The sequence below is a fragment of the Agelaius tricolor genome, unplaced genomic scaffold, assembly GCF_023055355.1.
Source record: "Agelaius tricolor isolate 1412-34295 unplaced genomic scaffold, bAgeTri1.0.p SCAF_1, whole genome shotgun sequence".
Classification (NCBI taxonomy): domain Eukaryota; kingdom Metazoa; phylum Chordata; class Aves; order Passeriformes; family Icteridae; genus Agelaius; species Agelaius tricolor.
This window is the reverse complement of record NW_027269261.1, coordinates 12,709,743-12,734,413: the sequence shown is the minus strand read 5'-3', so window position 1 is coordinate 12,734,413 and position 24,671 is coordinate 12,709,743. Positions and strand designations below refer to the sequence as shown.

The 24,671-nt window shown below is 42.2% G+C and overlaps 1 protein-coding gene across 1 annotated transcript in view; it reads left to right on the top strand.

Moving 5' to 3' along the window:
- Positions 1–24,671, top strand: part of MSH6 (mutS homolog 6) — a 124,899-nt gene that overhangs the window by 34,417 nt on the left and 65,811 nt on the right. The window contains exon 2 of the mRNA XM_071423285.1: positions 20,781–20,852. Coding sequence (XP_071279386.1) covers positions 20,824–20,852 — 29 coding nt within the window. The 5' untranslated portion in view covers positions 20,781–20,823. The remainder of the gene's footprint in view (positions 1–20,780; positions 20,853–24,671) is intronic.

Genomic DNA, 24,671 nt, shown 5'->3' with positions numbered 1-24,671 from the left:
GAATGGCCCCAGCTGCAGCCAGAACCCCTCAGGGCTTGGGTGCTCCTCAGGCAAGGGTGGAAAAGCAGGGACACATCTCCTGGGGACTCAGTCCTCCCAAAGGTTCTCTTTGCCTCTCTGCTTCCAATCCTACAAGGATAAACATATCGGTTTCCTGAGCCTGAGCCTCAGCAGTGTTGTCTATTTAAAGAGTAAGGGTTGAAGTGAGTTATTTTTTCCAATATTTTGAGGCTCTTCTTGTGATATGTTAAAAAATAAGAGAAACAGTCAGGGAAAGGTAAAGAACAAGTGGTTATTTATAACAGAAAGTAGTTAAATGTAAGGCACAGGAAAATTCTTTATTAAAAGAAATTAATTAATTCCTTGATCACGTAGTATGATCTTGTCTACAAGCTCTCATTCAATGTGTGTTTTAAGGTGAGAAGAGTTTCTATTTTTGATAATCATTGTTTGCCAAGACTTAGAGCTTTGCAGACGAGTCTGTTTCTCTTCACCTCACCAGGATTTATAGCTGCAGTCAGCCTTTTAGAGGAACAAACATCAAAGCCTTCAGCAGGTGTGCAGTGACCAGGAAATGCAGCACAAACTCCAGAGAGGAGGTGACAGGATATTTCCCCTGGGATCCTTGTAAAAATGACATGGAAAAGACAGGACTGTGTGCAGATTGCATTGTGAGCCCTGCAGAAAATGTATCAGCCAAAGGAGGAAATAATCTTGGAGATGCCAAGGCTCATTGAAGGCTAGTGCTCACAGAGCTGTGGGAACTGCTCCCAGTGGCACATTATTAACCAGCCTGGAATAAAGGTGTTTTCCATGAGCTTGTGTGCCAAAGCCCAGCCATCAGAAGTATTTCACTGTGGCACTTCTGAATTGCAGGGATGCAGTGTCCTGAGCTCATGCAGCTGGAGATAACTGATGGAAGAGCTGCTCCATAGCTCAAGAAGCAGGAGAAGGAAAAACTATGCCTTTAAAAACACTTGTCCAGTGGTGACAAGCACTTCCAGCACAAGCAAAACAAAACAGATGCAACAAAATAAGAGCTGTTCATCTGTCAGGACTGGATGTACATGTTGGGATGTACCTGGTTTCCTAATGTGCCATTGGCATTTGCCAGAAGCATCTGTTTTTTGAGCTACATGTCTGGACTGCATGCTACAAATAAGTAGTTTAGTGCTTGTGTTGCACAAATAGATATTTTCTCTACGAAAATGTTTTCTTGACTGGCTGGACACCAAATAAGAGTGGTCTAGAAATGCAAGCACACCTGAGCCAGCTGATAGCCTGGGTGGTTTCTCTGAGCTGGATGCTGTAGGTGGCACTAGTGGTGTAGCTGATGTTAAATTATGCAGCATTTGTCCCCTTTTGGCCGAAGTGGTGGCTTTTGGATTGAGGGAGAGGAGTTTGCAATTATCTGTAGGGCTGTCACATGTTAAATAGTTGTAGTTTTATTTGTTTTAACTTCGTGAATACTCTGCTGCCACTGGAATGACCTCAAAAAGCCCTTCTCAGAAAGCTGTGATTGACATATCTCTTATATCCATGCAAAATACAAAGGTGTATTTGATATATTGGAGCCACCATCTGCAGTCTGTATGGAATGAATAGAGCCAAACATATTTGCTTGAGCTGCAAAAATGTCTCACTAAAATAATTAGTTTCAACATGAACAGGAGTTGAAGATTATTTTGTAATCTGCTGCAAGCATCAGTCAGTAGTGTCACAACTAAAAGGGCTTGCTGAGATGAATAGTATTTTGAATTTATTGTTGTGTTGTTACCTACCTGACTGCTTGGCTGCTGTAAATCAAGTGGCACTACTGGAAGCATGTGGATGAATGCCAGCTGGAGATCTGGCCCATTATCAAACTATAAAATTCTCTTTCCAGAAGTATTTTACTGGGCAAGGCACCCAGCTCTATATATAAGTTTCTTAATTGAAACAGATGGCAAGAGGCCATAAATTTTTGTGGTGTGTAACGCAGACAGGTAACGAGGACACATTTATCAGCCTTGTGGTGAACCAGAGGAACATAAAAGGGAGCTCAGAGAAATGTGCCATCCTAAAAGCAACAGGATGGACTCACAGCTTCAAGGCTTTAGTATCTGGTATGTACCCTTCTTTTCATACAGCTATTTTTAAATTCCTGTGTTTGCTGCTGCAGCAGTGGGTTCAGAGGGGTGGCAGGGTGATGGAGCAGGCAGTGGTGTGTGCAGTGTACCTGGAATGACTGGATTTTATCAAGCATGCCTGTTAAACAGCTAGAGAGAGGAAACCTGCTGTGAAATCCGGAGGAACTGAGCCTGAGCTGCTACAAGGAGAGCTTGTCTCAGCTCCCTTTATTTCCTGCTTTCTCGGCTGGCTGAAGACTGTTGAAGTGGGGAAATGTTTAATCTGGCTTTGCTTGTCAGTATTTCCCAGCTCAGCAGACACAAGCAGATAAAGTATTGATACTCCTGAATACACCCAAGGCACACATGTAGGATTTCTTTTCACTTTTGACTTTTAATTTGTTCAGTTTTCAGCACTCAGGTGGCACAGCAGATGGGTGGGCTGTGAAGGTCTGGTCTTACCCTGCTGCCTGGAGCAGGAGAATCAGGGAGGGAAACTGCTGGAGCTTTGCCACACTGCCATGGCTCTTGCCTGGCATGAGTGGAGGCAAAAGATCCATGTCTCCCAGCTGTGCTGTTCCACATGCTCTGCTGACCCAGACAGTGCCAGCTGTGCAAGGGGTTCAGCATCAGAAGGAGCTCACATCACTGCATACATTTCACAAGGGGTGAGCACGAGGCGGTGGCACCACTCTGCCAACAGCAAACTTCCCCTGAGAAATTACATCCTGTGCCCCACCAGCCATGGATCAGAACTGTTCTGTAAGGAGACCATGTGATACATCTCTTTATTTTACCCTTTTTAAGTGATAAGTTCAGGGTGTTGTGTGAACTGCTGAGTTCTGGGTAATGAAGTAAAGAGCAGCTGGGAAGTGGTTGACTTTGAGATTATATTTTGTGTTCTTTGACTTTTTGGTGGATTGATTTTTTTGTTACTGTATATTAATGCTGACAAATGAGTTATTTTCCTTTGCTTTTATTTTTTCCCCTTTTGTCTTTCTCTTTTAATTTTTTTTAATAGTTTTGTTGTGTTAGCCTGCTCTTCTTACTAACACCACTTACATAATTTTGCATGCATCCATTGAGAGAAGGGAGGAAGAGCTCTAAAACTTTTCCCATGGCCTTGGGTGGTTCTCTGCAATCATGTTCTGTCACAGTGTGATGCCTTCCAGCAAAACCACGACTTTTATGTATTTTTTTTTATTATTATTCCTTCCAATTGCAGCTAGCTTACATTGGGCTGCTAGTTTCTGTACCTAACAGAAACTCAGACCAAGTCTGGCTGCTCTCCAGCAGAGCTTGTTTAGTGCTTCTGAGAGCAGGGTCCAAATCATTTCAGCCAAATTTGAGCCAGCAGTAAAAAACCACCAGAATTTTATTTCCCAGCTCAGTATGATGCAGTCAATTCTGTGAATTACTTGTCAAAATAATATGCATGTTGACCCCCATGAGCACACATCATGGCACAGCTTTCCAAAGTGCTCATGAAGAAATTCCATGTATTTTTGAGGAAACATAGTTACCTACATTGTTTTTCAGGATTCAGACAGCATGTCATGATTTCCTTCTTATTTCTTTCTCTGCCTTACTTCTATTGATGTTTGCCACCAAGATAACTTCTTAGCACCTCGCTTTGAAAAATCAGGTTTAAATTGGTCCTTGATTGCCCTCTCCCCTGTTTGTTTCAGATTACATCCCTCCCTGGGAAGCTGCTAGGAAACAAAAACTGCTGCTGCAATTTCCTAGCTTCTGAAACGGCTACAAATCCATTTCCATGTCAGTGCAAAGCCCAGCCTGCCAGTGGGGCTATCCCAGGGGAAGGCATTTGCTCACCCAGGGGTGCTGGGATGGGAGATGGAAGGAGCAGGGGCTGCAGCTTGCTGGTGATGGTGGCACAAATCCTGGGAGCGTTTTGAGCTACCCCCTCTGCTGTCCCCATCCCTTGCCTGTGGCCATACTCTGAGATGTGAAGCTCTGCAGGGTGGTGGTCACTTTGCTGCCACCCACATCCACCAGGGAGCTGCAGTGGTTAGCAGTGATTAGAGAGCCAGCTTTACTCTTTGGAGCAACTTAAACCTCAGCCTGCTGGGTTGAACTCTGTTTACAGTTAAACCAGTGATGTGCAATTAAAGAAAAGAGCCCAAGAGGTTTTTACAGAGGGGAGACAGATGGTCCCCAGTTGGAAAGTTACAGCCATGGGAGACAAGAACATTCTAGATGTTTCTTAATGCAAAGATCTTTCATGTTCATCAATAAATATAATATATAGCTATATACCTGATATAAGGAGAGAAGAACATTTTTTTTTGTCCTATGCCATGAGTGGGAAATTGCTGACAAGAACCTCGGCAGCAATTCACAGAGCAGCAATGTCTTTGTGCCAGTAAAAGCAGCAGTGGCACAGCATGGGCACTGGGGAGGGACCCTTAGCTCCTGCTTTCAGTTCAGTGCTGCAGTAACACCAAAAACTGTCACCCTCTGGCTGTGTTAGGCCGTGGCTGTGCCACAGAGCTGCCCTGCTGGAGGCAGTGACTGTGTCCAGCTTGGGCACTGCCTGAGGGGCAGACTCTGCTCTGCTGGCTCATTTTGTCTTGGAGCCAGGGCAGCTCTCAGGCAGCACAATCATTTTGTACCCACAAGATAAAAAACACCTCATCTTCACTCAGACAATAAATTGTAACTTAGTCTTTCAATCAGGTGTTGAAAGTAGTGCCAGAAGCCAGAATTGGGATGGTTCAGGATTCCTTTAGAAGTAAAATTTGAATCAAGATCTATCATCCTGCTGCCCTGACAAAATTTATCATTTAATGGTGTTTATCTTGTGCAGGTGTCAGCTGGTGTTGTCTCTCCTTACCAGCTGACAACAGAAAAAGCCAGTGTATCCAACAGAGCAGCTCAGGAGTGCTGAAGTCTGAATGCTGACATGTCACTAACAAAAATAATGGAAAATATCCAAACAATATCTGTTCCTTTTTGTTATTTGTTTTCTTGCCTCTAAAAAAGTTAAATGTCATTCTCATGTGAAAAATTTCATGTCCAACAGCTTAGGGATATTTTACAGTTATATTGCTACTTCTGGACTGTGCATTTGTAAGAAGCTGGAAATAAAAAGGGGGCTTCACCAAACAAGATGCTTTAATTGCTCAAAGAAGGAGCAAACCAGCCCTGTTGGGAAGCAGATCCAACTTCCATCAAGCTCTTCCGTGCTACAGAAACAAGGAAGTTTCTGGATGTGTAATGGAAAAGTATTTTTAAAAACTAGTGGATGCAATCTATTATTGCCCCATTGCAGTGAAGCTTTAATGGATAATGGCAATCTGAGAGGGTACTGTACTCTGGGTGTGCTAGCTACAGTGGAAGGATTAGCCAAGACCTGTTTGCAAAAGTGACACTTCTCTGATGTTCAGATGTCTGAGATATTTATGTGCCAAAGAGCTGTGAAGAGCTGATATACTTCTATATTTATAGAGGGTTTCTCCATTGAGACTGTGAGTCTTCTGCAGGGGGACAGAAGTGCCCCACATCCACAGGAGGTGCAGCTAAAATTCCATGTCTTCCCAGAGCCTTTGCTAAAAGGTGGGGTCAGCAGTGCGGGCTTGGGTTCTGATCTGGAGTGCAGGGAAAATGCACTCATCCTTGGGAGCACACAGCAGGACAGGTCAGTCCTCTCAGAATTCCTCTGCATGATGGGATGGACAGTCTCATCTCTGTTTTAGCACTTTTTCCAAAGCTGATGGCAAGGTCCTCCTGTGGACTGCTTTGGGCATCCTCTTCATCAGTTTGCAAAACTGATGATTGACACTGGAGCAGGCTCAGAGATCTCCCAAGATGATGTAGGAAAGTGAATGAAAATGAATCACACAGGAAAAGATAAAAAATGTGATTTGCTCAGCCTAGAAGAACAGGGATGAGAGAAGATCTGATTGTCTATAAACACACCAGGTAAACAAACAGCCTCATTCAGAAGAAAGCAATCCCAATATTGCAGAGATATCATCAGCCAGCTGAGATGGATAAAGATGGGAGGACCCAAACCCCCCTCAGGAATTGTACTGATTATTCCCACTTAGTGAAGAGCAGATGGGAGAAAAAAAGTTTGTCAGTCAGTTGGACAAGCCACAGAACTTTATCACTCTTGGCTCCACATTTTATCTCACGGTGCATTTTATCACTAGAGGTTTGATGCCACTAACAGGAACAGGATTTTATAAGCAGCAGCTAACTCAATAAACACCATTCCCTCCTACAGGGACAAGTCCTGGAGCTCTTTCAGTCCTTGGGACTGCAGCAGGATTTTCTGCATTCCTGCCACGTTCCTGCTGGGAAGCATTTGTCACGTGGAGTCCCACCACCACTGGTTCAAAGCCAAGTCCAGAATCCTTCTGGGAACAAAGTGACCAGAAGGCACCACTATCCCTGGCACCTTCCCAAAGCAGATCACAGCTTCTGGGTGCCCACAGCAGGAACTTGGAGTCCTGGCGTGCTTGTCCCAAATGTGTGCAGCAAGGTAAGGTTGGGTGGGTGTGGGAAGGGTTATGTCCAGGAAAGCTGCTGGGTGGGAGGAATGGGGAATGGACCACGAGCTGCTGCTGCTGCTGCTGAAATGTGTCAGCTGAAACTGCAAATGGGGCTTTGCTGTGCTACTTAACTTGATACATTTGTATGAAGGGAAAATTACATTTCCCAGGGAAAAAACAGTGGTTTTGCAGCCTGGCAGGGGTTTCCAAGGGCTTTTTCTGTCAGCTCAGTTCAGGTGAACTCTGCAATGCCAGGTGCTGCCTGCAGACTGCTGAACAGATTCCTGCCAGAGAAACACAAGGCAGTTTCCAGGTGGCAATAAATGTGATTTGTGATGGAAAAAGAATGCAATACCTTCTCTTACACTACCATTAAAACTTGAAATATTCACTAAAATCAAGCCTTTCCCTAAGGATTTCACAGCTAAACCTTGCTCAGAAGGTTAAGGACTATGTTGCAATATTTTAAACTTACTTCAATGGCAATCAATGTGCCAGTTTAAAACATCTTAAATGACTCCTTGAGAATCAGAAGAATGACAAGTGGAAAAAGCTCAGGATTCATCAGAAAAGTTGCAAGGCCTTACAACATCAAAGAAAAATATTCTACTTTCAACATCTGTCCCCACCTTCCCCCATTAAAGTAAAATTAATGTAAGACCATGGTCTTTGTTCCTGGTACGTGGTAGCCAAGAAAGACAGGGTAAATGTATGAAATAAAAATGGTCTTTGGAATTGGATAGTGCTGTATAAGTACAAAGTATCTGGGACATTCTCCAATTGAGTACAGTAGTCCTGTGACAATATTCTGACTGATTCAGTGTAGAAGCCTCCAAAATCACTTCCCCTTCTCTCCTGGAGCCACCTCCTGGTCCCTTCCAGAGCAGCTGAGGTGGCAGCACAAAAGGTAAATGACCTCTGACAGTGGAATTGCTATGACAGTAATAACAAAGCAGCCTTAACACAGGCTCTTCTGGGTGAATTTGATTAATCAGCCAAGGATGAGCTGGCAAAAACTTATGACTCATGGCAAATGAATGAAGTTATGGAGGAGAAATGAATGCCTGATCCGCAGCCCTGATAAAATGGTCCAGTGGCAATGCCATTCAACTGGAAGGTACTGGAGGCTCTAAATTTGCTCTGGCTCTTTGGTTGTTTGCCAAGCAGATGATAAAGCATTTTGTGCTTTATCATCTTAAACTTTGTGCTTAACTCATCTTAACACGTGCTTAACTTTGTGAAGCTGTTCAGGTGAGCAGCACTGCTGCCCTGCCCATTGAGCAGCTGATCTATGAGAAAATTGTAGTGCTGCCCCAGAAGTGGTGCTTGGAGTGAGCCTGGCTGTGTGAGACAGAATGCTGGACCTGTAGGGTCACACAGCATGGGAGGGAGCTCACACACAGCTGGGAGCATGAGGAGAGCACTGGCAGGGTGTTGGGATGGCTCAAGCTGATTTTGTTGAAGTTTTGTTAAGGTGCTGCAATCTCAAGTTTGGCAGCTGTTCAGAGTGGTGCTCTCAGCTGTCTAATGGACAGAGTAGGGAAGGCAGTGCAAGCAAAGTGCAAGCACAGTTTGGTAAGGAGCAGGAAGGTTGCTGGGGTGCTGTAGCTGGGTTTCAAGCAAGGTTCAAGTGGGAAGGGTAGGCAACTCCTGGCTCAGTTCCTGCCCAGACTTAGCCCACTACCCTTTCACTACCCACAGCACATCTGTTCACTTTGTTATCCAGGGGATACCACAGTAAACACAGTTTTCAGTGTCTAAATTAACTCTAAATTTAGAGTAAGGGCAGAAGAAATTTCAGTTCTGTGAGGTCTTACACAAATAAACATATCTGCACCAAGGAAGAGACAGCAGGAGGCATTCACAGTGTGGCTGTGTCTCTGAGGCATTGTTATCACTGACGCTTTTATAACACCACAAAATAAATCACCTCTTTCACAGTTAATAAAATTTAGGATGTAGCTCTTTGTTTCTGCTATATCTCTCCAAGAATGGAATGGCTCAGCAAATGTTGTATGACATTATCAGTTGCCCTTTAGTCTTTACATAGAAACTGGACTGGTCAATGTATCTTTCAAAAAAAAAAAACAAAACAAAACATATATGAGCATATGAATATAAATATTAAGCTTGCCTTAATTTTAGGCAATTGGTAGATATCACTGTTTAGAAGCTCTGAACAGATATTATGGATATTCTGGAAATATTGCTGCTTATAAAGTTTAAAAATTATTTCTAATTTATTGAATGTATAGTTCTCAAATTTGATTATTGTCTAAAGAGGAGGGTTTCAGCTTTTCCTTTTCCATCCTATTTGTATAAGCTAGCCATGTTCTTCCCATCCTCCCAGCTTGCAAACAGGTTACTGCTTTTGTGCTACATTGTCTCTTTGCCCTCTGAAGTTTTCACCTAATTTTGACCTCACATCCTTGTGGCTGTAAGTCTGTATCTTCTTCAGCATGGCTTTTGTTGGCAGCTAACACCAAAGGCAAATGTATTTTTTTTTCATTCTGTAATTTTTCTGCCCTCAGTGATCTCTGTCTACGGAGGAAATTGGACTTTTATTTCTGTGCTTCCGTGGGAGCTGAGGTGAAGAGGAGCTTCAGCAAATCATCCTAACAGCTTATTATTTCCAGTCCTCCTACATGATCTCCCTGCTTATGCAACTTTATCAAGGATGCATTTCAGGCCAGTGCAGTCAGTGTGCCCATCAGTGGGATGCTCCTCCTTCCCCTGGTGTGACCAGGCTGGAGTTGAGCCCACCGAGGGCATCGCTGGCACTGGGGGTTTCCACAAACACAAAGTGGCTGGGAAAGAGCACAAGTGGCTGGGGAGGAAAGAAAGAATTTCAGAAAGTATTTCCTCTGTGGCTCTGGGTGTCCCTGGAGGCAGGGCCATGGCAGCACCATCCTGATTGCCAGCAGTGGATCTTAAATTAGCCATGACACAAGAGGATTCAAGCCAAGACACCATTATGAATATTGATGTTCAATGAATCTTCTCTCTTTTTTAAAAATTTTATTTCCCCTTTCCTCAAAATGTTCAAAATTGCAGGACAACAGCATAAACTGTGTGCAATATTTGTCCTTTTTCTTTTCTAATGTTTCCAGATCTTTGATGTTGTTCCCATGAAGATGGGCATGCACTCAGAAGTGCTTGATAACAGAGCCAGGTACTGAGCTTTGTGCCTGACACACCAGAGTGACTTTACCTCTGTGGGTTGGCCTCAGTGAGGGCCAAGTGCAAGCCACAGGAATAGCACAGAGGTGAGAAACAATAAGGCAAACTGTGAAATAGATGGACATGCCCACTGCTGGTCTCACCAATCACTTCTCACCCCTGGTGTTTGCCAGGACTCCACCCAAACCACCAGGAGCCTCCATAGCCTTGCTCCTCCCTGGTATCATTGCTGCACGCGGGATTTGGGGTGTAAAAATGGAGACTGAGCAAAACCAGTGTGTTTTTCTCTCTGCAGCATTCTCAGTTCCTGGCTGCTTGTCATGCATTGGCAATGTGCACCCTCATTTCCAGAATGATTCTACAGGCAGGAAGGTTTCCCTTCTCTCTCAAAGGCACCTCTCATCTCAAGGTTGCTTCAGTAGAGTTCTCTCACCTCTACCAAATTCTGCACTGCGCTTCTGAAAGAGCAATCTCCACATTTTGTCCCCTCCACCTCTCACATCAATGTCATGCAGCCAGAGGAAGAATTAGAGATTAGATCTGATATTTGCATTAGACACAGAACCAGACTTAGGGTGTACAAAAGGATCCATTTTTAAGAAGACAATTATCAGTTTGTATCTCAGCTCAAAAACTGTTTCAAGAGATAGGCTGATCAGCTGTTAATGAAATTCCAAATCAGCAAAAACAGCCACCAAGTAAACCTTGAGAGAGTCAAGGTTTATTTTAGGAGGCAGAAATAGTGTATTGCCTGGAGGAAGATGGATTTGATAATCATCAGGAAAAAATCCCCAGGAACTGGCATTAAAGAATCAGTAGCAAGAATGGAATTTTTTTACCTTATTTTCAATTAATCATGTGAATCTTGGAGGAAAAAACCCCATATTTTTCTCCATTTCAACTAGGCTTCATTAATAAAAGGTCCTTCAAAGAATAACTAAGAAAGAAAAAAACTGGAAAATTAAAACAGCCAGTTGATTAGGATAAATTCACATATCAGGTGTCAGGATGCAGAGAGTATTCTAAAATGAAGCAATGAGAATTAGAATCATAGACTGGTTTGGGTTGGAAGGGGCCTTAAAGATCATCTAATTCCAACCCCACTGCATGGGCAGGACACCTTTCACTAGGCCAGGTTGCTCAGAGCTCCACCCATGCTGGCCTTGAACATTTCCAGGGATGGGGCAGCCACAGCTTCTCTGGGCAGCCTGTGCCAGTGCCTCACCAGCCTCACAGTGAAGAATTTCTTCCTAGTACCTAATCTCAACATACTCTCAGTTTGAAGCCATTCCCCCTTGGTCCTGTCATGACAGGACCTTGGAAATACTTTCTGAAATTCTTTCTTTCAAGCTTTCTTGTGGGCTCTGTTCAGGTACTGGAAGGCCACAATTTGATCACCTCAAAGCCTTTTTTTTTCCAGGCTGAGCAAACCCAGTTCTCTCAGCCTTTCATCATAGGAGAGTTCTCCTGTGGTTTTCCCATTCAATGGCAACGTCCTTCAGAAAAATGTTCATACTTTAGGAGCTCCCTCCAATGTTTAATAAAATTTTGGTTAATGGAGGGTTTTGGAATTCTTGGGTGAAGCATTTTGAGCAATTTCATCAAAAATGAGTGAAGCTGCTTTTGCAATTAATTGAAAATGCCAAAACTGTTAGTGCTCTCCAAGGGGAGAATGAAGTCAATGGAGCCTGGACTTCTCTGTGTGTTATTAAATGCCACCAGCAGGGATCCCAGCACCAGGCACTGCTGGCACATGTACTGGAGCAGTGGTGGTGTCTCGTGGAGCATCACTGCCGTGGTGATCACAGCAGTCCACAGATGTGAATGGCATCCTTCCCACAGATGTGAATGACATCCTTCCCACAGATGTGAATGACATCCTTCCCACAGATGTGAATGGCATCCTTCCCACAGATGTGAATGACATCCTTCCCATCAGTGTCTTTCATCCAAACCAAGCAGAAAGCACTGTGAAACACTGTCCTGATGGAACACTGAAAACAAACCACTGACTTGCAGCTGGTATCCCAACACTGGCAGTGCTGCCATGAAACATTGGGCAGCTGTACAAACTCCCTGGTTTGCCCTGGAAGCTGTTAATTTTTTTTAGCACCTTGTCCTGTCTTTCTCCAATCCTCCCCTTGCTTTCACCAAAAAAGGCACCTAGTGTGCTTCCTGTTGCTGCTCCTGCCAAATATTCCCTTCCCTGGTGCAGGAAGGAGGAGTGCATATGGCAGATCTTTTGAGAAGGTGCAAAAGATGTGAGAAGGAAATCCCTCTTCGTTCCCCATTTCTTTTATGGAAGAGCCACATAATAGTTAAAAAAAAAGAAATCAGTAAAAAGTGTACACTCCTGTAGAAGAGTTACCCACAGCATTTTCTTCATAACTGTTGGAGAAAGCTAAACAGAGAATGAAAAAAATTATAGAGTGACAAGGAAGCAATAGGAATGCTTTCCCCATTGTAGGAAATGACCTGGTGGAAATAAAGTATTTATACACAGTGACACTATTCCATTGCAAGCAGTGGAATAAAGGCCAAAAGGTCCATCTGCAATCAGATTATTGAACAAAAATATGCCAATACAAGATGTGATATGGATGCTTGTCATATATATCACATGACAATTCTTGGTCTCTATAGTAAAATCAAATTGTCCCCAAAGATCTTTAATATGTTATTTACAAAATATCCTGCTCTAAAAACCCAAAACTGTTTTGTCATCCCTCTCTTAAAATGTGTTCTTGAGTGCAGGAATTCTTTAGGGTCAGATGGATTCAGTTCCCCTCACTGTTCAGCCAGGTCTCCCTCTTCATTCCCATGGTTCAGCTCACATCTGAAAAATATGGTATCAGGTGGGATACTTGTCCCACCTCTGCAGGTCTGAACTGTGAACTTCTTGTTAACAAAAGCTCAATCAATGCTTCTCCAGACCAAAACTGCCAGAAGAAAAAATGTCTGATTAAACAAACACCAAGGAAGAGATCCAGTGATGACTGTGGATCAAATTATTTGTACCTCAGCAATTTGGCAAAGAAGCCAAAAGTTGCTCAGCTAAATGAGTCAGTTTGGTCTGCAGTTTATAAATACAGAGCTGTGTATTTATAGCAAACTGTCCACCCGTGATGTCTGCAGCAGCATCTCCCACTGCTTCTGCTGGGGTAGGAGATCAGCTCCCATGCTGATAAACAGCAACTCCTCTGTCATTCATAACACACAACAAAACTAGTATTTCCTTGTGCTTCTGGTTACAGCTCTGTTAACAGATGAAGACATTTGGAAAAGTTTTTATTCAGCCCTGGCAGTCAGTGTCTTTTAAATAATCTGGTCTGTTTCCATTCCTTTAAATAAACTTGCATTATTCATAGATCTAACACCAATCCCATGACTTAAGTGCTATCATATACTGGAATTAAATCATAATAATTCAGTTCTGGGGGGTTGTGGTTTAGACAAGACTTGAAAGGACTTGGTAATGCTTGCCTTTATCACCTCCCAGCAGCACCAAAATACATCTGGGCACAGAGCCACCAGAGATGAGAAAATAGCAGCTAGCACAGGATTTTGCTGCATAAGCTACTATGAGTTCCTTATTGATCTGTCTACCACAGAATATTTTATATATCTTCCATATATTTGAAATCACAGGTGACCAAGTTCTAAATGCTTAAAACATCACCTGAAGGACCATCATGGTGCTTGACCACTTCACTCCTCAGGCACAGCAGATCCCTTCTCTGCAAGCACAGAACTCACTGCTACAGAACCAAACATTTCCTTGGAGACTGCTCTGTGGCTGCAGAGCAAAAAAATAAATTAAAAAAAAAAATCTGAGCACCATCTGAAATTCAGCAGGCTCTATTCAGAAAGCAAGGTGTTCTTTAAGGGGTTTTTCCCTAATAAAAACACACACCATAGCCAAAACTGTATCTATGCAGTGTATTGCTTGTGAAAACACAGGGTGTGCATTTTTAGGGAAGGCAGTAACTTCAAATGACAATACAGCCGGGAAGGGCTTAGGTATTGCTGATTATTATCAGTGGCATAAAAAGCCAAATTGAAACAGAATGGGTGACACCCAAATTTTCATGTTGTTGTTTTACCTCTCAGGACTCCTCTCTTGTGTGGATGTAGAAGAGGAAATGTCTCTGATGCTTCTCGTGTTTGTGAGGAGAATTAGACACACTTTATTTGGCACACATATGATTTCCCCTTTACACTTTTTTAGTCCCCTGCCCCCAAGTTCTGAATGCTGTGGACTCTCAGCCTGCAGCTGGAGAAATGGGGACCCAGACTAAGCAAATGCTGCCTCAGGGGAGACTCCTGGGTTGTTGGAGCTTGTGCACAATTTCATATTTCTACACAAAATGTGCCTCATGGCAGCACTGGCATATGCAGGTTTTTTGGTGAAGAACAAGAAAACACCTTTTCTATTTTACAGGCCTTCCAAGTGATAATTTTGCAACAGCTTTCACTGTTTCATTGGAACAGTGAACATTTTGAAGTAGTTTCAAAGCAATAGGCAGCACACTTCTATTTCACTGTTGTGATTATGATATACTATATGATATTTTTACAACATTTCAAGATAAGGAGCTTCATTTTTTTCTGAATTCGTTATTGCTTTCATTGGAAAACTGCCTCAGCATTATTTAATTTCTCAGCTTTTAAGATTCTCCTACAGCTTCAGTGCACTTCTCTGCATTAAAAATAAATAAAAAATGGCAAGGGAAAAGACAGTTTTCAGGGCTCACTCTGACATTGGTAGTCAAAGCAGCAGGCAGATTTCTGACATTTCTCTTCAGAAAGGGAGAGTTACCAAGTTTTTGTGGGCATAACAAGAGATATATGAACCTCAGCTTGTAACTGCTCTGCTTTGTAAACCAGACTTTGATGAATGCACAGCCTGTGTCCTGGCTGGGAGATTTTTTTGTGATTATGGCAAGTTACAAGGGCAAGCAAAAATGCAGCAAAATTTTGTTAGGAAAGGAGCTTATGTGTTTCACTGTATTAGCTTTGGAGACACGTTTTCATGCTGCCTCCTAATTATATAAAACTTAGTCATGTGTGAATTGTAACTACCCTTTGTTACCTGATATATCACATTACAGACTATTATATACTTGTGTTAATATTCTACTGCCTTCTTCTTATCAGCCCACTTTGTTTTAAACAGGAAACATTTCATATGGTGAGGGACTAAAATAATTCCTGAGTGTGAAGATCCTTAACGACATGGCTGCGTGGCATGAAACAGAAAAAGAATAACATTTCCTTCAGAGTGATTTTCACAGAAAAAAAAAAAAAAAAAAGTGATTTGATGAAACCTAAGAATTTCGGGGCAAACACTTTCATTGGAGCCAGAGCTTTCTGCAAATTGTAAAAACATTTTCTCCTTGGGTTGCCCAACTTCCCTGCTGCTGCAGGGAAAGGCTGGCAGTGGCCCTGCTTTCCTGCAAAACCCCTGCCTGGTTTTGAATAATGTGGCCACAGAAAGCAGCAGTTTCCTTGGAAATCATACAGGGCATGGTATTTTTTTTCCCCCGTGTATTGTCCAATTGCAATAAATATGGACCTTTATTCCATCTTAGAAAGACCTCCTTTAATTATTTCTGCTGCTGTCACCGATGGGAGTGATGGATGGGGCTGACCTACACATGCAGAAGGGAGCTCACAAGCAATGTGTGATATCTCTGTTAGCCTGGGACATTCTTCTGTGCTCATGTCAGCATCGACAGAGCTGCTTGCTCAGAGCCAGCACACCAGGGAGATGATTACAAATCTCTGTGGAGATGACCAGACTCTGAATTATGTTTCCCTTCTGAAGGATATTAAAAAAAAATCCACCAACAAACACAGCTAGTAAAGAAGGCTGCCACACGTATAGGAGACAATCAGGTTAGGAAAGTGCAGATGTCCTGGATTTGAATTGGCCAAAGCATTTCAGCAAGAAAAGCTACTTTGCAAGCAACTTTAGAAACAGTAAGGAACTTAGATAGGAAAAGCATGCACATTTTGTACAAAAAGAAGAAAAAAAGTCTTCAAAATTACAAAGCAATAAGCACAGAGGTAACTTCAAACAAATCAGTGCTCTCATGGAACTGAATCCTAAAATGAACCATGTAATTTGTCTGTGTTCACTCATTTGCTTTTGGACATGACACTACCAATGCAAGGCATTGAAATCAAACACTCCACTGCATTAAAAAGGATCTAATTCTTGGGAATATCTCTGAATAAAATGGATTTATCAGTGGGGAATAATTCCCAGCATTTCAGAGTATGTTTTCATGAACACCAGCAGTACCTTTGATGTTAATACCAGCAGGGTAAAGATTTCCCCTTTCTTTTGCTGACCTTTTCCACTCTTCATTTAATTCTCTTTAATTCATTTTCTGAATTTATTTATGTAGTAAGGTTTCCCAAAGGCTGAACTCCATGATGCTCATTTTGATGAGCAAGTGTATGAGTGAATGGAAACCTTTTGCATTATTGCACTTAGGTCACTCAGCACTGTGCTGTGTTTCTTTGTGGATTTATTTGATTTATTCTGTGTGAAGGTGGTGATTTATACATTAATAGGGAAAGCCAACACAAGTAATTTACAGGGTCCAGTAGTTGACTCTGTGTCAAAATCTGTAATGCTGAGAAGCCCAAGATTTCATTATCCATTTTGAATGCATAACGGTTCCTTTTCCTTTTTCTTTAAATTCTTGCAAAGGGTGCTGAATGAGGGCTGAATTTTCTTGTGTTATAGCATCACTTTCAAATCCATGTTTGGCTCATTCTACTGCTGCTATTTCTATGCTGGCTTTAATAAAAAAGAAGGGAACAGTAAGTTAGGCAGAAATGACAGATACTTTTGTGAAAAGAGTAGGGAAAAACACACAAGAGATTCAAGATCAGGCTTAGTGGATATTTTAGCTGCAGAGAGTCAAAAGAGGACAGACTTAACAGCAGTTAAGTGCTGTTGAAAGTATCAACCACTTAGATAGCATTAGAAATTATCTCAGTATCCCAAACAAGCCCCTCCATCTGTAGATATTTTATAACCATCTCTGTTAGAAATATGGAGAAGAATATTGAGTGAGTAATTCTAAAGTTTTGGTGATTATTAGGATAAGGAAAATGAAAATGTGTATTAAGGACATGGAAGAGATCTTCCAAACACAGCCTTTGGAATTTTGAATACATCTCTACTTAGGGGAACTTAGGGCAGAATAGGAGGGCTTACGTGACATTTTTGAGATGGATGAAGCCAGTTTGGCCTTTGGACAGAGTAGAAGCTTCATTTTTTAACAGAAAATTTGGAGAAGAAACCAGAACTTGCACGTGACTGCTCAGGAAGTCAGCAAATGAGAATTATCTTGCTTTGAAAATTGCACAGCCAGCTGTATTCCAGTGAATTGGAGCTCTGGAGTAACAGGCTGTGCAATGACACAGGAACATTAGAAAACATGGCCTCTCAGACCTCTGAGAGGCTGTTTAGAGTAACACTGTAAATACCATGATGAGAGCTCTGAGTAAAGCAGAGATGGACTTTAGCCCAGATTTCTCCTTTTCTGAAAGAGAAGATAAAGGCTGTGACTTGGTTTTGATCTTGGGTGTATCATGTACTAAAGCCTTTCAAGTGGGCAGAGGTATGGATAGCAGGTGCATTAAAAAAATTAGCTAAGGTCATCTTTATTACTGTAATTACAGTGAAAAATGGGAGGTGGAAGTTTCCTGCCTTTGTTTCAAAGTCTTTAGAGAAAACAACTTGTAATTGTTATCTTTATATCCCATGAATTTCAGTTGAATACAGGACTCCAAGAAAACAGCCAGGATTTCTGCCCTTGCCTTTGTATCCCACCATAAATTACTTTTTCCCTCTGAAGCTCATAGACCTTTTTTTAATGTACCTTGCTTGTTTCTTTGTGAGCAAAGAGCAAACACATTTTCCATCTAATTGGCCTTTATTTCAAACGAGAAGACGCTGATAAGCGAAAGAACAAAAACTCTGTGCAAGAGAGGAGAGTGGCTAAATGTTCCTGTGAGACACTGCAAAGAAAAGTCTTGCATCCTTTTCCAAATCCCTTTTGAGAGGCAATAGGCAGGAAGGTTCAGCCAGGTGTCACAGACTGGGTGCACCAAAGTTTCCTGCACCGTCCTGTCGATTGCTGGCCATGCTTGCTGCGTGTTCAATGGCAGGAGGCAGCAGGAAACTGTCCCCACTCCTCCTGGAGTCACCTGGGCAGCTCTGGCACATCCCTGCAGCCAGGGACTGTGCCTGCAGGGCCAGCTCTCAGCCTGGTTTCCTATATCAGCATCTCTCTCCTCCTCTCCTGGATGGTTTTACACAACAGAGTCCAGAGGAAGATCCTTCAAGCTGGGAAGTCGAAGGCAACTAAGTCTAGCTAAAACTTTGCCATTTTGCTTGGTTGCAAGTGGGTACAGCTGGTCCCTCACAGCTCAATAAGCCTCAAGAATGTTAGTTGGCAGGTTTGGGGAATTAGAAAGCTTTTACTTGTGCTGTGACAGGTGGCCATTGCACAGAAGTATGAGAAGAAACCATCCCAAAGTAGTTACTGCTTGCTAACAGACTGACAAAAGGTTTCAAGGGAAGCAGGAAAATGTGGTGGCAGAGGAGAGGAGCCAAGCCAGGATGCTCTGTCAGTAGGAGAGAAAGGAGAGCCACCAACCCCTTCCCAGAGTCAGCAGAGCTGTGTATTTTAGTGCTGTTGTTTCCCTTCCTTCCCCATCCTACTTGCAGCCACTGTTTACTGTGACTGTGCTATAAATAACGCTGAGGAGTGAAAGCTGATTTCAGTCCAAGGTACATATCCAGGAAAACTCATAAAATTCACATGCATTTCTTGAGTTGAATGATCTCCCCACCAAAGGGCAAACAAAGAAAGGTGGTTTCTGAGAATAAATACAGAACTATAAATACATTAATCTTGCTTCTGGTTTCACTGGCAATGTGTGGGTCAGGTATGATTGTGGCCATAATAGTGGTCTGTGACCGTGTTCACAGCGGTCCAAGGATGAGGGAAGAGATGAGGATCTGACTCCATGTTTCAGAAGGCTTGATTTATTATTTTATGATATATATTATATTAAAACTATACTAAAAGAAGAGAAGAAAGGATTTCATCAGAAGGCTAGCTAAGAACAGAAAAAAAAGGAATGATAACAAAGGTTTGTGGCTCAGACAGAGAGTCTGAGCCAGCTGGACTGTGATTGGCCATTAATTAGAAACAACTGCATGAGACCAATCACAGATTTACCTGTTGCATTCCACAGCAGCTGATAATCATTGTTTACATTTTGTTCCTGAGGCCTCTCGGCTTCTCAGGAGGCAAAATCCTAAGGAAAAGATTTTTCATAAAAGATGTCTGTAACAGTGGCCCCCTCCCTATCATGCTCTACAAAGGACAATGTCTCCTTCCCATTGCACAGAGGAAGCCAGGAATTTTCTAGAAGGTGTTTCTCAATATTTTCTAGAAGGGGGAAATGCCCTCACCCACAAGCCTGAGAGGGCTTATGGAGACACAAAACACAGCTTCAGTCATCTGACATATCTCCACCTTAAAATATCATCTTTAAACAACCCCAGAAAAGCCTCTTCTGCTGCCTGGTACATGAGAACTGTGCACATCAAAGCACACAAGATAGCCTGCTCATTGCAGCTTCTACACAAATATATCCAAGGCAGAGGTCTGAGTATTTTTGGAGGTTTTTTTTTGCTGCTGTGTTCTGCATGGCTCTTTTTCAGCGTGTGCCTGGTGCAAGCGTCTGCATGAATCACAAACTGATTTTAGAAATCAGAAGCCTTATGGGATCTGTACATATTTGCTGGACACAGTTTGTCAAAACTTAGAGAAAAGAGTGTGGTGGTCATTTTGGCCTGATGTCTCGAGGTTTATTTTAGAGGACACATCATTCACCCAGGAAGAATGCAGATTACAGTTAACTTCCCTAGGTCTGAAACTTGAGGGCTCAAGGATTGGTTTGTTCCAAAACAGTCACAGATTTAGGAAGGGTCTTGCATTCACCTGCAGATCCAACTCTTGTTTTTGTTTTTCCCATTGGTTAGTCGTGTCTTGAAGGTAATTTCAAGGGATATCAGGTCGTACACACACGCACATACACATATGTGTAAAGAATCAGCAGCCCTGTACATTTTGTACATCCAGAACTGCTCAGAACACAGACACTGCTGGTGTCAGTTTGAGCCTGCTCACTTGTGCAGAATTCAGTGTAATTTAGAGGGATTGGATATTTGTAATTGTAATCTTGGGGATTTTCTTTAGTTTGGTTTTTTGTGTGTGTTTGGGTTTTGATTGTTTTTGTTTTGCCAGTTTTTTAAAATAATGCCTTGTTTTAAATGTGTTTCTATTAACAAGGCATTTTTTAATAATGTCCACTCTGAAAACTAGTTTCAAAAATTGATGGAAAATATTGAGAGAGAAGAATTTTTGGTATTAGAATATGTTTGAAGACCTCACTAAACACCCAGCTTCAGAAATGCACTGTTGTCTAGGCTGATATTTTAGGGTGTATCACAGAAAAGTTCCCTGTGATGTTGCTCAGGGTTGCTCAGGGCAGTGAGATGGATATAATGATATCCTGTTATAATGGAGTAACTATTCCTTCTATGGACCATTTCTTAAGGTTTTCCAGACACAAACCAGAACCCTCTTTGCCTCTTTTCCTAATTTTTGGCTTAGATGCTTTCAGTGGGTATTGCTGACCCAGTGGGAAGATGTTTCCTGTGGGGCACAGGCAGTCACTAGTAGGACTTCACTCCAGGAGAAAAGCTGGGAACAAACAGAAGTAGAAGTTTCCAGTGAGAGGGAGAGTAAGGAAAATAACACTGATGCAGGAATGGGAAGTAAGGCACTGGAGAGAGGAGAGCACACGGCCAAGCAGAAAGGAGTGGAAAGCCATGCTCCTGGTTTGTTGTGATTTCTGCTGTTCTTTTTCCTCTCAGGCTGTCTCCCTGCAGAGAGGAACAGAATGTGCCACAGTGAGTGATGAAAGGAAGAAAGTGTCTCCTTCAGGAGTAAGTAAATTCAAAAGGAGCTCTTCTCTTTGCATTGCTAATCCTGATGGCATATACAGCCCTTGAATACATAATCCATGTTAATACACCTGTGGAATACATGCAAATTGCTTTTTTAATGTGGTCAGATTTCTCAGAGCATCTTTTTGATTTATTCAGTCAATTTTCAACAATCAATCTAAATGTACTTCCTAAATAACCATTTAACAAGTTATTTTCCCTTTCTTACCAGCTCTTAGATAGGTGGCCTGAATTTGCTAATGAGGTTGCCAGAGGACAATTACAAAAAGAACTTTGCAGTTAATGCAAGAGTCCTGTACTGGTCACTTGTATTAGTGATCAGTGACAGCCTGAACTGATTTTGCTTGAGCATACATTAAGGTCCTCACTCTTGCTGAGTATTCAGAAGTTAAAATTAGGCATTTCAAAAGAGCTGTAAAAGGTTTATGCCTTCTGAAGGAACGTGAATTTTGTTACAGTCAGTGGGTGGTGAGCAACTGCTTTTCTTTGCATCACTTGTTCTTCTTGGGCTTTACTTTCCCCTCTGGCTCTTGGTTGACAGCAGTGCCATGAGAGAGGGGGTCCAGAAGAAACTTACCAAGATTCAGAATGGAAGGATGATGGCCACAGGGGACAGCAAGCTGCATTTCTGGAGAATGTTCTTTATGTCTTGGTTTGACAGGACAGGTGTCTGCTAAGGAAGGCAGGAGCCTCCCTTGAAATGGAAAACATAAACCCTCTCCCTCCAAATTATTATAATTGTGAAATTAAGGGGCTCTCAGGCAAAGATATCGGAATAGGAATAACAGTTCTTTACTAGGAAAATTAAAAATACAAATGCAATAGTACAAAAAAGGAAAACAAACCACTGACAGAGTCAGAATACAACCTGACACCCTGTTGGTCAAGGTGGTAGCAGTCCACTTGGATTGGTGACTGCAGCCCTCCTGCAGTGCCAGGTGTGGTTCTGCTGGAGCAGGGATCCTGTAGAAGGGTGGAGTTTTCCTCTGAAGGCCCAGTGGTGGTGTAGATGGGTCTGGTCTTCCTCTGGGAATCCACTGGAGAAGAAAGCTGCTCCTCTGGGAATCCAGTGGGAAAAGGCTGCTCTGGTGTTCCAAATCTCAGATTATATCCACGTAAGAATGCTTGGCTCCTCCCTCTGGGCGGAGCATCTGCCAATGGGATGATGGAATTTTATCAGCCATGCAGTGACACTCACTGGCCCACTAACAGAAGATATTTTCCAGAGGGAGGATTGGTTGTGGAAGAGATAAAGAAAACTGCCCAATGAACAGAAGATAACTGCCCCACCTCTGACAGATGGTAAATAGAATACACACCCACCTACACCTGAGACAATCCATCAACGTCATTTCATGAAGTTTGAAGAGTAATAAGAAGGACTTTGAGAACAAAACACTCACAATAAGGAAAACTGCACCATTTTGGTAATCCACTTACAGGCTGTGTTTTGACAGGAGAGTTGATCTTAAAACAGCTTATTCCTGAAGCTCTATTTCTCCATGAATATATACATTTTCACTTATTAGCTCCATCTGCATCTCTTTAAAGTACAATTCCTTTATAAACCCCTATTTTCTGGAGATAAATATCATGGTCCTATAAGCTGTGCATCCTTCTGATGGAAGAGGTGTCCTGTTGCTGCCAGCATCACAATTTCCCATTAGTGGCATATTTGCAGCTTGTAGCTAAACATTAAATAGACTATGTTAAGGCACAAATCCCTTGTGAGGAGTATAGAGCAGTTGTTCTGGTCGAACATTTAAATCATTAACAAAATCCCCGTAGAGCAAGGCAGGCCTCTTAGCTCCTTCACCATCAGGGGCTGAATGATTTTGGAATGATTTATTATCATTAAAGGGAATGTTCAGTCTAGTCTCCAGAGATCATATGCATTAAATAAACTTGAATGGTTTTGTAAAGACATAAATACATTTGCACCACCCTTATTTTATATGGATGTTTTTTATGGTTTATTAGTTATATTTTTAGCACAAGTACTTGGGATTCTTCTGCAATGCATACGCTTTTTGTAAAGCATTTTAATAAAATATGGAACCTTACCAATCCATTTGAAAGAAATTGGTTTAATTGGTTTTGTATATTTCTAATCATAATTCTCCACTATGATCTGCAATACATAGAATATTTCAACTCCTTGTGCCCTTTTTCTTCCCCTTCTTCTGGATTTTTGTAGAGAAAGGCTAGAATTCTTATTCCTAACCCACGAGAAATACAATATTTTTATGCAGTCTTATCTGTGCTTTGCTGTAATGCAGGCTAAACCTTGTTTACTAACCTCAGGGTTAGTTCTGGTTAATACAATCTAAGTACTTGGACAAAATGTAAAAGACAAAAAGCCCACACACAGAGAGAAATTAATTTATTCAGGCCACAGAGGAGATGTAGCAGCAGAGCTGGACCCAGAAATCTATGGGACCACATCCTACAATCCAATTGCTTGGAAGTAATATATTGTATATTTTTCAGGGCTTTTGATTTGTTTTTTACTGCCACTTCATTCTGTTACCTGCTATTATACATAATCAGACTTTAGTTTTTTCACCCAGCATGCCTTATTTTTAAGAAAAATCCAAGTGGAATGTACAACTTTCCATGAAGAAACATAGATTTTGTGTATGAGCTTCAAGCCAGCACTGTATTTTCCCCGTGTGACAGGCAGTTCCTTACTAATAAAATAGTTTTCCCAACATGATAAGGGCAATAAAGATAAATATTCATGTAGCCTGACTTCCTGTGTCTCGAGAGACATCATTAGTTTTTAAATTCACTGCTCAAATGGACACGTGGTGTTTCATACAAGCTTCCCCAGTGATCCCACTTCAAACCCCGAAGAGGCAATTACAGCAGAAAGGTGTAGCAGCACCTGTGAGAGGGATGGGGAGCTTGAGACACCCCAAAAGAGATGTTAGTTTGAAACACCCAAAAATAGATGTAGTGCTGTTCCGGGAGATGGAGATACCAGTGCAGACATCAATGACCTGAGAGAGATGTTGGTGTTGAGAACCAGGCCCCGACCCCTCCATGTTTCCCCCATATCATGGTGCAGCACAATGAAATCCTGGCTGTGCTATAAGCTGAGAGCACAAATCCCTCACACAAAGTCCTGGCCCTGCACAGAACAACCCCAAAAATCACACCATGTGCCTGAGAGAGTTGTCCAGTTTTAAATTATAACACCCAGGGGTCAATCTATTTTCTTTTTGTCCCCAGGTTCAGTTTTTCTTTTTTCTTTTTTTTTCCCCCAGAGCACTTGCAGCAGAATGAAATTAATTGGTTTGTCAGTGCAAGCCTAGAATTTATTGTGAAAAAAACCAGCAGAAGCAACAGTATTTAATCACCTACCTTCCACACCAGAGCTGGAAGGAGCTCTGCAGAAATTCCTCCTTGACATGAAAAGGAGTGGTAATGGGGGAGAACTGGTCTGTACTGGTGGGAACGAGTCTGTAAAAGATTGCAAATTCTAATGTACAGTGAGGGGTTTGAATATCAAAAAGAAGTTAATTTGAGAGTAAAGGGAGGAGCAGGCTCACCCCAAAGTGGGGTTCAGGCAGGAGAGGTTTCCTGGAGAGACACAGAACCTGAACAAGGCAGCAGCTCCCTTGGGTGTTACCCCATTGTAGAAAGGCACTGATCTGCAGCACTTCCTTTGGCCATTTGTTGTCAGTGACTTGGGGCTTTCAAGATAATCCCTCCTGTCTGAGGTTTAATATTTCATCCATTCCAAATGGGATAAGGCTAAGACCTTGTTCATGAGACCTCAGCTTAGCCAGAATG